This window comes from Salmo trutta, chromosome 19 (assembly GCF_901001165.1).
Source record: "Salmo trutta chromosome 19, fSalTru1.1, whole genome shotgun sequence".
Taxonomy (NCBI): Eukaryota; Metazoa; Chordata; class Actinopteri; order Salmoniformes; family Salmonidae; genus Salmo; species Salmo trutta.
Window position 1 is genome coordinate 18,221,501 of NC_042975.1, and position 13,447 is coordinate 18,234,947.

General features: G+C 42.9%; 2 protein-coding genes across 2 annotated transcripts; one reads left to right on the forward strand and one right to left on the reverse strand.

Moving 5' to 3' along the window:
* Positions 1-364: 364 nt before the first annotated feature.
* Positions 365-2,472, forward strand: upk2 (uroplakin 2). The gene is made up of 5 exons (XM_029699946.1): positions 365-505; positions 959-1,102; positions 1,316-1,457; positions 1,560-1,618; positions 1,773-2,472. The coding sequence occupies exons 1-5, from the start codon at positions 454-456 to the stop codon at positions 1,913-1,915; spliced, it is 540 nt and encodes a 179-aa protein (XP_029555806.1). The 5' UTR covers positions 365-453; the 3' UTR covers positions 1,916-2,472.
* On the reverse strand, positions 2,453-3,950 carry LOC115154081 (tripartite motif-containing protein 29-like). The gene has a single exon (XM_029699944.1). The coding sequence runs from the start codon at positions 3,859-3,861 to the stop codon at positions 2,821-2,823; it is 1,041 nt and encodes a 346-aa protein (XP_029555804.1). The 5' UTR covers positions 3,862-3,950; the 3' UTR covers positions 2,453-2,820.
* Between the last annotated feature and the right edge of the window lie 9,497 nt (positions 3,951-13,447).

Here is a 13,447-nt window from a genome sequence, read left to right on the forward strand (position 1 = left end):
AATAAGGCAGGAGCCATTGGCCCTTCATTAGTACCTGACTATACCAGTGGAGGCTGCTGAGGGGAGGACGGCTCAAAATAATGACTGAATTGGAGTCAATGGAATGGCATCAATGGATGTTTTTGATACCATTCCACTCCAGCCATTACCATGAACTCCCCAATTAAGGTGCCACCAACCTCCTGTGGACTATACTATATATAAGACTTGGACGTTTAACACTATGTGGACCATTAGGCTGAAGAAAACACGATAGGATAAACAAAAGTTGTGACAGTACACAGATAAACCTGGTCAAACTGGTTTCCCTCTATTGTTCCCAGGCAGCACCTTGTCCCTGATTCGCGGATGTCAAGGTCAATTCTAGTTATTCCAGCGCTCCCATTCCATATAATGTTGTTGTGTTCACACGAGTCTCACCTACTCAGCACGGCTTGATATCTATCAACAACAATGAGGACAATGTTCATCTTCTTTGGAATGCTTTTCACCCTTTCAAATGCAGGTATGTTATGATTTTGATCTTTTTTTAAATTAACCTTTATTTAACTAGGCAAGTCAGTTAAAAACAAATTCTTATTTACAATGAAGACCTACCCCAGCCAAACCCTAACGACGCTGGGCCAATTGTGCGCCGCCCCATGTGACTTCCAATCACAGCTGTTTGTGATACAGCCTGGAATCGAACCAGGGTCTGTAGTGACACCTTCAGCACTGAGATGCAGTGCCTTAGACCACTGCGCCACTCATAAGATTGAATATTCAGTTTGTCAAAACCTTTCTGACCTAGAAATTGTAACACACAAAGTCACAATTATGTCAGAATTTGATCGAACATATCCTCATCTTAAACATTTTAAAAACACAGTGCATTACTGTATCTTTTGAGATACATTTTTGATGATTCATTATTCATAACATGTGGTTATTCCTTTTCCAAATTGTTGCTTTACTCTAGAATTCCAAGTGAGCCTTCTGAAAGAGTCAGATGGAGTTGTAACAGGCATGTTTGCTGATTCTTTACTTTTGAGCCTGCCTCCATGTGCTTTGGCAACACAGAGTGTGACTTTGGAGTACAACAACACTGACACCAACGAGAGCAGTGAGTGTTCCTTTTGGCCTTTTGTCTCCTAATATCAATGTGATTATGGGAGGAATCTTGCATAACTCTCCATTCAATTGCTAAAACCAATAATTTTATTCTGACAAGACAATGGTAACAATGGTCATTTCGAAAATACTAAACCAGAAATCATTTTTATTGTTGTCATTAGTAATATTTATAGTACCGGGGTATGAATGTCTCCTTCCACAGAAACTTTGGTCAATATATTCAAAGTGCTCCCCTGTCGGTTCAGAAGGGACATCATCTCAACCATTGAGCATAATGCCCAGTTCACTACCAGCAGAAACCTGGGTTATCAAGTGACAAATCTCACCACTGGCTCAACATACAGGTAGATAGAGCTATTTTCCCCTTACATTTTCATCGTCCTGTATTTATCTTTTTTTTTAAAGATTTTCGACCACAATTAAATAGCTGTTATATTTATTTCAAGGTTTCAGTATGTGGTAGGAGCAGAGAAGAGCAACATTCTGGAGGTCTCTACAAGACAAGGTATTTGAAGGCAGTAGTACCCATTGTCTTTCTATGTCATTCTACTAACCTTTATATCTGGAGTCAATATTCAGCACCGTCACATACAGGTTTCTGACTCCAGTTGCAAGTATACAAAACCTGAAACATATTTTCTGTATGCTTTTTATTTCAGTCAAAGACCACAACCAAATAGACTCTGGCCTGCCAGCACGCAGTGGAGCCATGATGGTCATCACTGTCATACTGTCTGTTTCCATGTTCATTTTGCTGGTAGCCCTCATTGTCACTGTTGCCCATTCCCTTGGTGGGGATTAAAACACATTTCTAAAGTCTGACTTTCACATTTACTATAGATTTTATATGGATACATTTATACTTCATATGCAAACACGCATCAGTACTGCACATTGCACATTATTTAATGATACAGTACCTTTGAACAATATTCTATGAGGAATCTGTTTCCAGAACTTTATAGTACATTTAAAACCTTCAATTATACTGTTTTATGCAGTTTCAACTGCTGTCTATTGTTCGCTTATTTGGAGTATGACTGAATTAAAATGGTTTGAAAAGTTAATTGTATTTTTGTTAATCATCCTAAGAATCCCACTTAATTGTTAATTGATTGTCATAAATTAGAAATGCTGATGGATTATTATAACACCATTCACATGTTGAATATGAAATGTTTTTGTTTTACTGCGCCGCTTAGTTTTGACAAATGACATCTATGTGGAAGCAAAAACTAAACAACATTCCAATGTTACATTTCATTATTATTAATAGCAACAAACATCATTAGTCAGCCTACATCAACTTCATAGCATTGTAAAACGTTTGATAAAAATAAACAAACTTTCAAATTCTTATCATTTGTCATATCCGAGCCCTTGTTCAACTCTATCGCCTTGCGAATTGCACTGAGCAGGTGCTCCCACATAGTCAAAGGAGTCAGAGTATAGAGCCAGCCCAGGTGGCGACTACAGACTATAGCAGGACTTGCTATCTAGTCCTTTCTCCACACGGTCAGGGTCAGCAGACCACAATGATCAGCCCTTTCAAGCACATCTTGGAGCTCAAACGAATCATAATATCCCACTGGCACGTTGTTCACAGTCACCACCTCATCTCCTTCTTGTAAACACTCATGGGCTGGTGAGTTGTTTAGTATAGTTGATATTACCATAGGTTCTAATTGGTTAGTTCACCTTAAGAGTCTAAATCCAATGCAGGTGCTTGTACTGATTGCTGCTCATAGTGACGTCCACAGAGTCAAGACCCAAGGGCGGAGAGTGTGGGTCAAGCTGGGTTCTCTGCAGAGGTTGGAGCTGGGCTAGGGGCTGTGCAGGGGGGCAAGCTGCTGTGGCTAGGGGCTGAGTAGTGGGCCAGGCATTGGGTTTAGAAGGTATCTTCTCCACCTCTTCCTGACAGATTTTCTCCAGTCTCTCCTTCAGCTCAGACACACTCCTCGTCACATCCTTGAACCATAGACATGGGCAACAGGAGGGGCTATGTACACCCTTAGGGTCCAGCTTGGCAATGAGAGACAGGACAATCTGGAGAAAGTGGATGTGATCCTCTGTGTGTGAGAGCTGCTCCAGCTCAGCGCCTCTGCTCCCCAGCTCAGCAACCTCCTGCTTCAGTCGCTCCTGGAGTCCTTCAGACCCACTCACTGCTGCCCTCTCCTGGGGTCTGATCAGCTCCTTCACCTCAGAGCACCTCTCAATGGAGCGGATCATCTCAGTAAAGATCCTCTCACTGTTCTCCACTGATTCATCTGCAAAGTGTATGATGTGGAACACACCCAGTTTAATATCTCGCAGCTCCCTTTCCCTCTCCTGGATCATCTGCTGGTACGTTGTCTGTTTCAGATCCAGCAGCTTCTGTTTCTCAGTCCCTTCTGATGCAGCTGAGACTGTCTCATGGCCTTTATGTTCATCCATCAGACACAGCAGACAGATACAGTGCTGATCGGAATGGCAATAAATCTCCAGCAGCTTGTCATGACGAGAGCAGATCCTCTCCTGTAGTTGTGTGGAGGATTTGACCAGCCTGTGCTTCTTAAAAGCAGGAGAGTCATAGTGAGGCTGGAGGTGAGTCTCACAGTAAGAGGCCAGACACACCAAACAGGACTTGAAAGCTTTACATTTTCTACCAGTGCAGACATCACACTCCACATCTCCAGGTCCAGCATAACAGTGAACAAGAGGAACAGCTTGAAGTCCTGTCTTCAGTTTCTCCACCAATTCGGCAAGCATGGTGCTTTTCCTCAAAATAGGCTGTGGAATCAAATCAAATCAAATCAAATTTATTTATATAGCCCTTCGTATATCAGCTGAAATCTCAAAGTGCTGTACAGAAACCCAGCCTAAAACCCCAAACAGCAAGCAATGCATGTGAAAGAGGCACGGTGGCTAGGAAAAACTCCCTAGGAAAAACTCCCTAGAAAGGCCAAAAACCTAGGAAGAAACCTAGAGAGGAACCAGGCTATGAGGGGTGGCCAGTCCTCTTCTGGCTGTGCCGGGTGGATATTATAACAGAACATGGTCAAGATGTTAAAATGTTCATAAATGACCAGCATGGTCAAATAATAATAATCATTGTAGTTGTCGAGGGTGCAACAAGCACGTCCGGTGAACAGGTCAGGGTTCCGTAGCCGCAGGCAGAACAGTTGAAACTGGAGCAGCAGCATGGCCAGGTGGACTGGGGACAGCAAGGAGTCATCATGCCAGGTAGTCCCGAGGCATGGTCCTAGGGCTCAGGTCCTCTGAGAGAGAAAGAAAGAAAGAGAGAAAGAGAGAATTAGAGAGAGCATATTTAAATTCACACAGGACACCGGATAAGACAAGAGAATACTCCAGATGAAACAGACTGACCCTAGCCCCCCGGCACATAAACTAATGCAGCATAAATACTGGAGGCTGAGACAGGAGGGATCAGAAGACACTGTGGCCCCATCCGATGATACCCCCGGACAGGGCCAAACAGGCAGGATATAACCCCACCCACTTTGCCAAAGCACAGCCCCCACACCACTAGAGGGATGTCTACAACCACCAACTTACCGTCCGAAGACAAGGCCGAGTATAGCCCACAAAAATCTCCGCCATGGCACAACCCAAGGGGGGGCGCCAACCCAGACAGGAAGACCACGTCAGTGACTCAACCCACTCAAGTGACGCACCCTTACCATGGACGGCATGGAAGAACACCAGTAAGTCAGTGACTCAGCCCCTGTAATAGGGTTAGAGGCAGAGAATCCCAGTGGAAAGAGGGGAACCGGCAAGGCAGAGACAGCAAGGGCGGTTCGTTGCTCCAGCCTTTCCGTTCACCTTCACACTCCTGGGCCAGACTACACTTAATCATAGGACCTACTGAAGAGATAAGTCTTCAGTAAAGACTTAAAGGTTGAGACTGAGTCTGCGTCTCTCACATGGGTAGGCAGACTATTCCATAAAAATGGAGCTCTATAGGAGAAAGCCCTACCTCCAGCCGTTTGCTTAGAAATTCTAGGGACAATTAGGAGGCCTGCGTCTTGTGACCGTAGCGTACGTATAGGTATGTACGGCAGGACCAAATCGGAAAGATAGGTAGGAGCAAGCCCATGTAATGCTTTGTAGGTTAGCAGTAAAACCTTGAAACCAGCCCTTGCCTTAACAGGAAGCCAGTGTAGGGAGGCTAGCACTGGAGTAATATGATAACATTTTTTGGTTCTAGTCAGGATTCTAGCAGCCATATTTAGCACTAACTGAAGTTTGTTTAGTGCTTTATCCGGGTAGCCGGAAAGTAGAGCATTGCAGTAGTCCAGCCTAGAAGTAACAAAAGCATGGATTAATTTTTCTGCGTCATTTTTGGACAGAAAGTTTCTGATTTTTGCAATGTTACGTAGATGGAAAAAAGCTGTCCTTGAAACAGTCTTGATATGTTCTTCAAAAGAGAGATCAGGGTCCAGAGTAACACCGAGGTCCTTCACAGTTTTATTTGAGACGACTGTACAACCATCCAGATTAATTGTCAGATTGAACAGAAGATCTCTTTGTTTCTTGGGACCTAGAACAAGCATCTCTGTTTTGTCCGAGTTTAAAAGTAGAAAGTGTGCAGCCATCCACTTCCTTATGTCTGAAACACAGGCTTCTAGCGAGGGCAATTTTGGAGCTTCACCATGTTTCATTGAAATGTACAGCTGTGTGTCATCCGCATAGCAGTGAAATTTAACATTATGTTTTCGAATGACATCCCCAAGAGGTAAAATATATAGTGAAAACAATAGTGGTCCTAAAACGGAACCTTGAGGAACACCGAAATTTACAATTGATTTGTCAGAGGACAAACCATTCACAGAGACAAACTGATATCTTTCCGACAGATAAGATCTAAACCAGGCCAGAACTTGTCCATGTAGACCAATTTGGGTTTCCAATCTCTCCAAAAGAATGTGGTGATCGATGGTATCAAAAGCGGCACTAAGATCTAGGAGCACGAGGACAGATGCAGAGCCTCGGTCTGACGTCATTAAAAGGTCATTTACCACCTTCACAAGTGCAGTCTCAGTGCTATGATGGGGTCTAAAACCAGACTGAAGCTCTGTCTGCTCTGGGGGCAGCTGTGGCTCATCTTCAGATCATTCTGATCCCAGTAGCCTATTATGCAGCCCATACAATAGCACAAGGAATGGTCACCAGATCCCTTAGTGGATCCAGACAGATCAGACAACTGATCGATTCCTGTTCTCTGAACACACACAGACAGAGCAGAAAAAAGGTACATTATAGTACATTAGTTAAAATGTTATGCTGAAATGCAGCCTACCATATTTTTAGCGAGGGCAATTTTGGAGCTTCACCATGTTTCATTGAAATGTACAGCTGTATAGTTGGCCACAAGGAATGGTCACCAGATCCCTTAGTGGATCCAGACAGATCAGACAACTGATCGATTCCTGTTCTCTGAACACACACAGACAGAGCAGAAAAAATGTACATTATAGTACATTAGTTAAAATGTTATGCTGAAATGCAGCCTACCATATTTTTATAAAGTAAAGCTGTATGTTTTTTTAGACAATATTGTTATGCATGCCAAAGATTCCAAATTCAAACAATGGCAAGTATTTTAGTCCAGAAATGGTTATATTTAATAAAAATGTCTTATTACTCATGAAGGTCTTACCGTAAATAGATTTAGAAAAACCTTAGTATAGTTATAGTTAGACACTTTCGTCAAAGCTTCGTATAACTAACCCAAGATAGACCACAGTCTGTCCTTTCCAATGGGAGCAAATTAATCATAGTGGGCAGAACAAGCAAGGTGGTCGGCAGAGCCAAGCATATTTCCGTTACGGAACGCCTACTCTGTGAAGTGAGCGTGTGCAATAACTCAATTCGCCTTTGCACTCCTTCTAAACAACGCAATTTTTGGCAAAGGGTAAAGTCTACAAAACTTAGTCCACTCTGTTTGTAACAGATTTTAATTTTTGGAACAGAAAACATTAATGAGATCAAATGTTATAAACGATGAGAAAATCACACTGCATGCCACTGAGCTTCCTCTCATCACCACATTTGGTGGTGAGTGGAAATGCCAACCAGATGCTTCAGATTTATGTATCCGGTGAAACATCTGGCTCATTCGTTTTCTCTCTCTGTCTCACACACACACACACACACACACACACACACACACACACACACACACACACACACACACACACAGCAGTGGGAGTGGCCATCCCTGCCAGTGCACGTAACCAAACATGATCTATATTGACAAGATAGTCGAGTGTCCACTCAAACAATGCATGTCCTCAAAGATGGAAGGCAGGCGAGAAGAGGTGAGATCAGGTGGGACCATTCTAGCCAATGAGAGCAGATACACGTGTGAACAACAGGCACAACTAAATCGTTTTTCCTAAACATTGCCGGAATGCCACGTGCATCCACTTATATCAGTACATTTGTTACAGCCTAAACATTCCGAAAATTCTATTTGATCAAATTAGCCTCACTTAATTGGACACTCTCATAGACCCCCATACAAAAAAAGGGCTTTTCTCATGGGGACAGATTTGGGCGGAGTAAATACTAACGTTAGCTTCGCCATTCTCTCCGATGTAACTTCGTGGAGGCCAAACTTTAACAGATTTTTTTTTAATTATGAAAGGCTCCTGGTGCACAAAATTGACGACATATATCGGTGCGCAGTGAGAGTTGAGTGGGGATGAACAGATTTGGTTCAGTCAGTAGCAGTACTCGGCAATAGGGACTCGGGAGCAAATGACACACTGTGCCCGGTGTTGTTGTCTTGCCGGCATGCAACTGAGCAGTAAATTGTATCACCAAAGATTTGTTCTGACTAACCTAAGATAGACCACAGCCGGTTGTTTCCAATGGAAGCGAATTAATCATGTTTGGCAGAACAAGCAAAGAGGTGGGCAGAGCCACGCACGAGCTAGCGAGATCCCACTGGTGCGTTCTAGCATGTATTTGCATATTTCCGTTAGGGAACGCTTACTCTGTGAAGTGCGCATGTGCATTAACTCCTTTGCACTCCTTCTAAAGAACACCATTTTTTGAAACTTTGGCAAAGGATAAAGTCTACAAAATTTAGTCCAATCTGTTTGTTTACAGATTTTAGATTTGGAAACAGAAAACAGTATTCAGATAAAATGTTTCATCGCTCCATCTTCTCCCACTGCTGGTCACTGGGCTTCCTCTCATCACCATATTTGGTAGTGAGTGGAAACACCAAACGGATGCTTCACATTTATACATCCTGTGAAATATCTTGCTGTGGTATTACAGTGACATCCAGATGGCTACTATCAATATTACAAGTTATTTCTCGTGTAGGCGGCTGTCCTACTCAAAATATAATCAAGTGGGATGGAACAAATTGGCCACGTTAGCTACCACCAGTGACATGTGACGCAGCAACAGTGGGAAGCTTCTCAATACACCATTGCACAGCTCATTCTATACAGTCATTGGCAAGCAGGGTTGCCAGGTCAAGCACAATTTCTTGGCCGGTGACCACTAAAAACCTACAATGTCTGAAAACTAAGCCAAATGTTTTTTTTGGACAGGATGAAGGGAGATGTCATATCTATACAATTACCTATTTTTCCATAACGTTATCGAGACAATTAAGTAGGAGAATCATAGTAACTTGTGACGGCTTTGAAAGCAAAATTTGGGTTTCCTCAAAATAATAATTATTGAATGCTATGACATTGCTTAATAATAGCAGTCAAACAAGTTAAATCAACATCCATTGATAGAAAATGATCTGGCAAAGGCAAATTATATTTTTTCTTGACACATATTCAAATTCCTTTATTACGTCATAAGGTACGTCATTTCTGCCCTACCAAGCAAAAAGGCAGTAACTGCTCATTTGGTCGAAAATTAGTTAATGTCATTTTTGCTACATTAAATACATGCTTAATCATGTGGACAAGTATCCTGCCTCTATTGTATTGTGTTTTGGAGAAGATGGGGGTCATGTTAATACCTCTTAAGGATCTGACCCTTTTTTCAATTTTCGCCTAAAATGACATGCCCAAATCCTACTGCCTGTAGCTCAGGACCTGAAGCAAGGATATGCATATTCTTGGTACCATTTGAAAGGAAACACTTTGAAGTTTGTGGAAATGTACAAAAAGTAACTGCATAAAGTTACTGTGAAACCAAGGTAAATAAAAGCAATTTTTCTCACTTCCACGCTATGAGCAGTTACTGCCTTTTTTATGGTAGGGCAGTATGGTATATGGCCAATATACCACGGCTAAGGGCTGTTCTTCTGCACGACTCAACGCAGAGCGCCTGGATACAGCCATTAGCTGTGGTATATTGGCCATTTTTACAACGGGTGGGTCTAATCCTGAATGCTGATTGGTTAAAACCGCATTCCATTTGGTGTCTATTGCACAAGTTGCCACCGGCTAAATCTATGAAGTTAAAATGCCTATTTACTCTGTTCCATCTGACTGCACAATCCAACCAATTGAAAAAAGGTCAAACGAAACGCAGGTCATTTGCAGTCATTTGAAGTGATTGTGTTGTTGTAGATGTGTTGTTGGCTAGCTCCTCTGAATGACAGTGTCCTGATGAGTGAGCACATTTTCTATGCCAGGTGAAATCACGCCTCATCAGCTTATTGTTATGGATGTATCAAAATAAATGTCACTAGAAAACAGTTTAAACAAATGCAAATGCAGCTACTTTACTGTTATTCTGGCTGCACTTTTTGATGTGACTGTAAATTAGTAGTAGTTGGCTAGTGTAATGAATATATTCTTCATGTCTCTTAATACTAATGCGATATTGCCTAAACACTGCCAGTAACCTTACACAATCATTATACCAAGATAACATCTTGCAGAACAGTTAATCCTAACCACCCACACACACACAATGCCTGGTTGTGGGGCCGCTCAAGGACAGGTGTACGGGAGGGGCTGGTAGCAGAAACTGTCCTAACTGTAGCATAAAAACAGGCACTGTCCTTGGGTGTCTGACTCTCGGGTACACACATGAAGATAAGCTAGAAGTAGTGTAGGCTGAGTAGACTCGTGACACACACACACACACACATCCCTGAGGGCTGGGTTTCAAGAACAGAGAACACTGTCAAGAGCCAATGAGAAGTCGACATTAGTCGGGGACGGGACCGCCCTCAACACTCATCGACCAGTCAGGAGAGCGAATCTACCAGACTCAACCTACGTCATTTCATTATTGTTACACTGTATAAAATGTAAACACAACATGTTTTCGGGGCTCTCTTCTGCTGTCTCCTTAAGAGGTGACAGAACGAGTCCGTGCACGCTATGCCAAATATCTTTGTATCTTAATAAAGCTGCCTTACTATAATTGAATCCACCCTGTCCGGCGTCTTGACTTGGTCTCCTACTCAAGTAACTGATCATCAACACTAGCTAGCAAGCAAGGGATAAGAATGTTCCCAGCCAGTATGGCAATGGAACATTTAAAACGAACGACTGGGTCGCGTCCATAGATAAAGAACAAAAAGACTGAACGACTGGGTCGCATCTCTAGCAACACTAGATTTGTGTCGGGACTATATCTTGTGGAAGGATGAAATAGTAGGCCTATGAATAGATTAATAAAAATAACATTTTTAATTAAAATATGTCAAATCATTTTTTGAATATGTTGGTAACCCGTTGTATAAAAGTGATAATGCCCTCGAAGTCAGTGTTTGGAGGATATATTGGCATGGTTTGCCGACCTGTGCCAATATATCCTCCAAACACCGGCTTCGAGGGCATTATCACTTAAATACAACATACCCTGGGGTGCCTTGTTGCTATTATAAACTGGTTACCACTGTAATTAGAACAGTAAAAAGTATACCACAGCTTTCAGCCAATCAGCATTCAGGGATCAAACCAGGTTTATACATTTTAAATCCCCTTTGCACGTGTGCATAACTATAGATACATCTGACAGGAGAGTTTGAGTGATGAAAGTTGGACTGAGGATCTCTAAATATCTGAACAAGAAAAACTTGGGTGAACATAAAAAAACAAATGTTGGGCTATTTTCTGGCAATTGTGCTGTTATTATGTGCCAGATGGTAAGACTGCAACCCATTTGCGACATTAATTTATCATGTCAATAGGCATAGGTTACAGGCTAAAATCTGGGTTTATGATTGTAATTACATTTTGCCATAGTTTGCTTAGCTAAAGGCAGGTAGCCCATAGCCCCTGATAGGCCTACATCTAATTCCAGATAGTTTACAGCAGCCTAGACAAGATGTAGGCAAGATGTAAACTGAATGATTTAGCAGTTTGCTTAGTTCAAATTAACAGACTAATATATTAATGGGTAGCGAGGTGATTTCGCAATAAGAAGCGCTTGTGTTTCCCAATAGCCTGCTGCAATAGGCTACTGAGGATGGGGTCATAATTTAAATCACTGAATTAAATATTAACTATCAGGAGTCAAAGTAAGACCCAAGTGCAGACGGTGTGAAGTAACAATGTTTATTGTAACCACAGGGCAGGCAAACAACAGGTCAAGGCAGTCAGGGGTCGATAATCCAGAGCCGAGGCCAAGGTACAGGACGGCAGGCAGGCTCAGGTCAGGCAGAGGTCAGTAATCCAGAGGAGGAGCAAAGGTATAAGATGGCAGGCAGGCTCAGAGACAGGCAGTGGTCAGGCGGGCGGGTACAGGGTCAGGACAGGCAAAGGTCAAAAACCAGGAGGTCGAGAAAAGCGAGACTAGGGGAAACCCAGGAGCTGAGCCAAACCGCTGGTAGGCTTGAACAAACAAGACGAACTGGCAACAGACAGACAGAAAACACAGGTATAAATACACAGGGGATAATGGGGAAGATGGGCGACACCTGGGGGGGGGGAGACAAGCACAAGGACAGGCACAATTTGGCATACACATTAATAGGCTACCTGATGGCCAACAGAGGCAAATGTATAATTCTCCATTTAGCCTAATGTCAGTTTCATTGAGGACTTTTCCCCATAAAAAGAACCATGCAGAGGGAGTTCCATTACTTCCATAAAACATTTCCACTCGGGCAGCCCCGGAGACCCAAGAACTGAGCATACATAAAGCACTTCGCTTGATACCGTTTTCTTACAGCAGTAAAGATTAGAATGCAGTTTATACCACCTCCAAGTAAATGTATGTAATGTGCTCTAGTGCGCCCAAAGTCGTTTTCCAGGGCTTTGTATCCATTCTTTCTTGATGTGCATCAGTTCGAGCGTATTATTATGTTTTATGGAAAAAGGGGTTGGAAATAGGTGTCTCCATAATGACAATCTAAATAGCCTACATACATCTGGTAAAACGTTGTCACAACGTGCACACGTGCTGCTCTCTCGCCTCTCGTTCACGTGACTCAGCCAATAACTGTAGTACTCTCTCAACAAACATACACTGAGATGGGGGATATGCCATTGCAGATTAGGAGACAGCAGCTAGCAATGAATTATTGGGTCAACCTACAGGGACATGGGGTGTCTCATCCTGCAAAAGGGATTTTACAGGCATGCTGGGTACATGAGCGAAGACAGAACACAAGCTTTGGGTGGGTGGGTAATACCCAGGCGAAGGAGATGGGACTGTATGGAAGCTTGAGAGTCACTTGGGAGTATGGCTAGACGGTGCACTGTCCGGGTGGGTATAATTTGTGGAACGTTCCAACAGGAATCCGTTCCATAAACTCCGTAAATGTCAAGGTTGCCAACCAACAACGCATACAAAGTCGTATAACGGTAGAATGAGATACCGGGTAGGGAGTGAGCAATGTAATAACGTCCTTCTCTCAGCACATATCAAAGCTGCAGGCTGAAGTTAAATCTAGACTTGGTTTCCTCTATCGAAATCGCTCCTATTTCACCCAACTCCCAAACTAACCCTGATTCAGATGACCATCCTACCCATGCTAGATTACGGAGACATCATTTATAGATCGGCAGGTAAGGGTGCTCTCGAGCGGCTAGACGTTCTTTACCATTCGGATTTGCCACCAATGCTCCTTATAGGACACATCACTGCACTCTATACTCCTATGTAAACTGGTCAACTCTGTATACCCGTCGCAAGACCCACTGGTTGATGCTTATTTATAAAACCCTCTTAGGCCTCACTCCCCCCTATCTGAGATATCTACTGCAGCCCTCATCTTCCACATACAACACCCGTTCTGCCAGTCACATTCTGTTAAAGGTCCCCAAAGCACACACATCCCTGGGTCACTCCTCTTTTCAGTTTGCTGCAGCTAGCGACTGGAACGAGCTGCAACAAACACTCAAACTGGACAGTTTTATCTCAATCTCTTCATTCAAAGACTCAATCA

Excerpts from the sequence above, each read along its gene's own strand:
- upk2 (XM_029699946.1), top strand. The coding sequence starts at position 454 with ATGAGGACAATGTTCATCTTCTTTGGAATGCTTTTCACCCTTTCAAAT. Across the intron at positions 1,103-1,315 it reads CACTGACACCAACGAGAGCA|AAACTTTGGTCAATATATTC; the intron begins GTGAGTGTTCCT and ends CTCCTTCCACAG. Across the intron at positions 1,458-1,559 it reads ACCACTGGCTCAACATACAG|GTTTCAGTATGTGGTAGGAG; the intron begins GTAGATAGAGCT and ends ATTTATTTCAAG.
- LOC115154081 (XM_029699944.1), bottom strand. The coding sequence starts at position 3,861 with ATGCTTGCCGAATTGGTGGAGAAACTGAAGACAGGACTTCAAGCTGTT.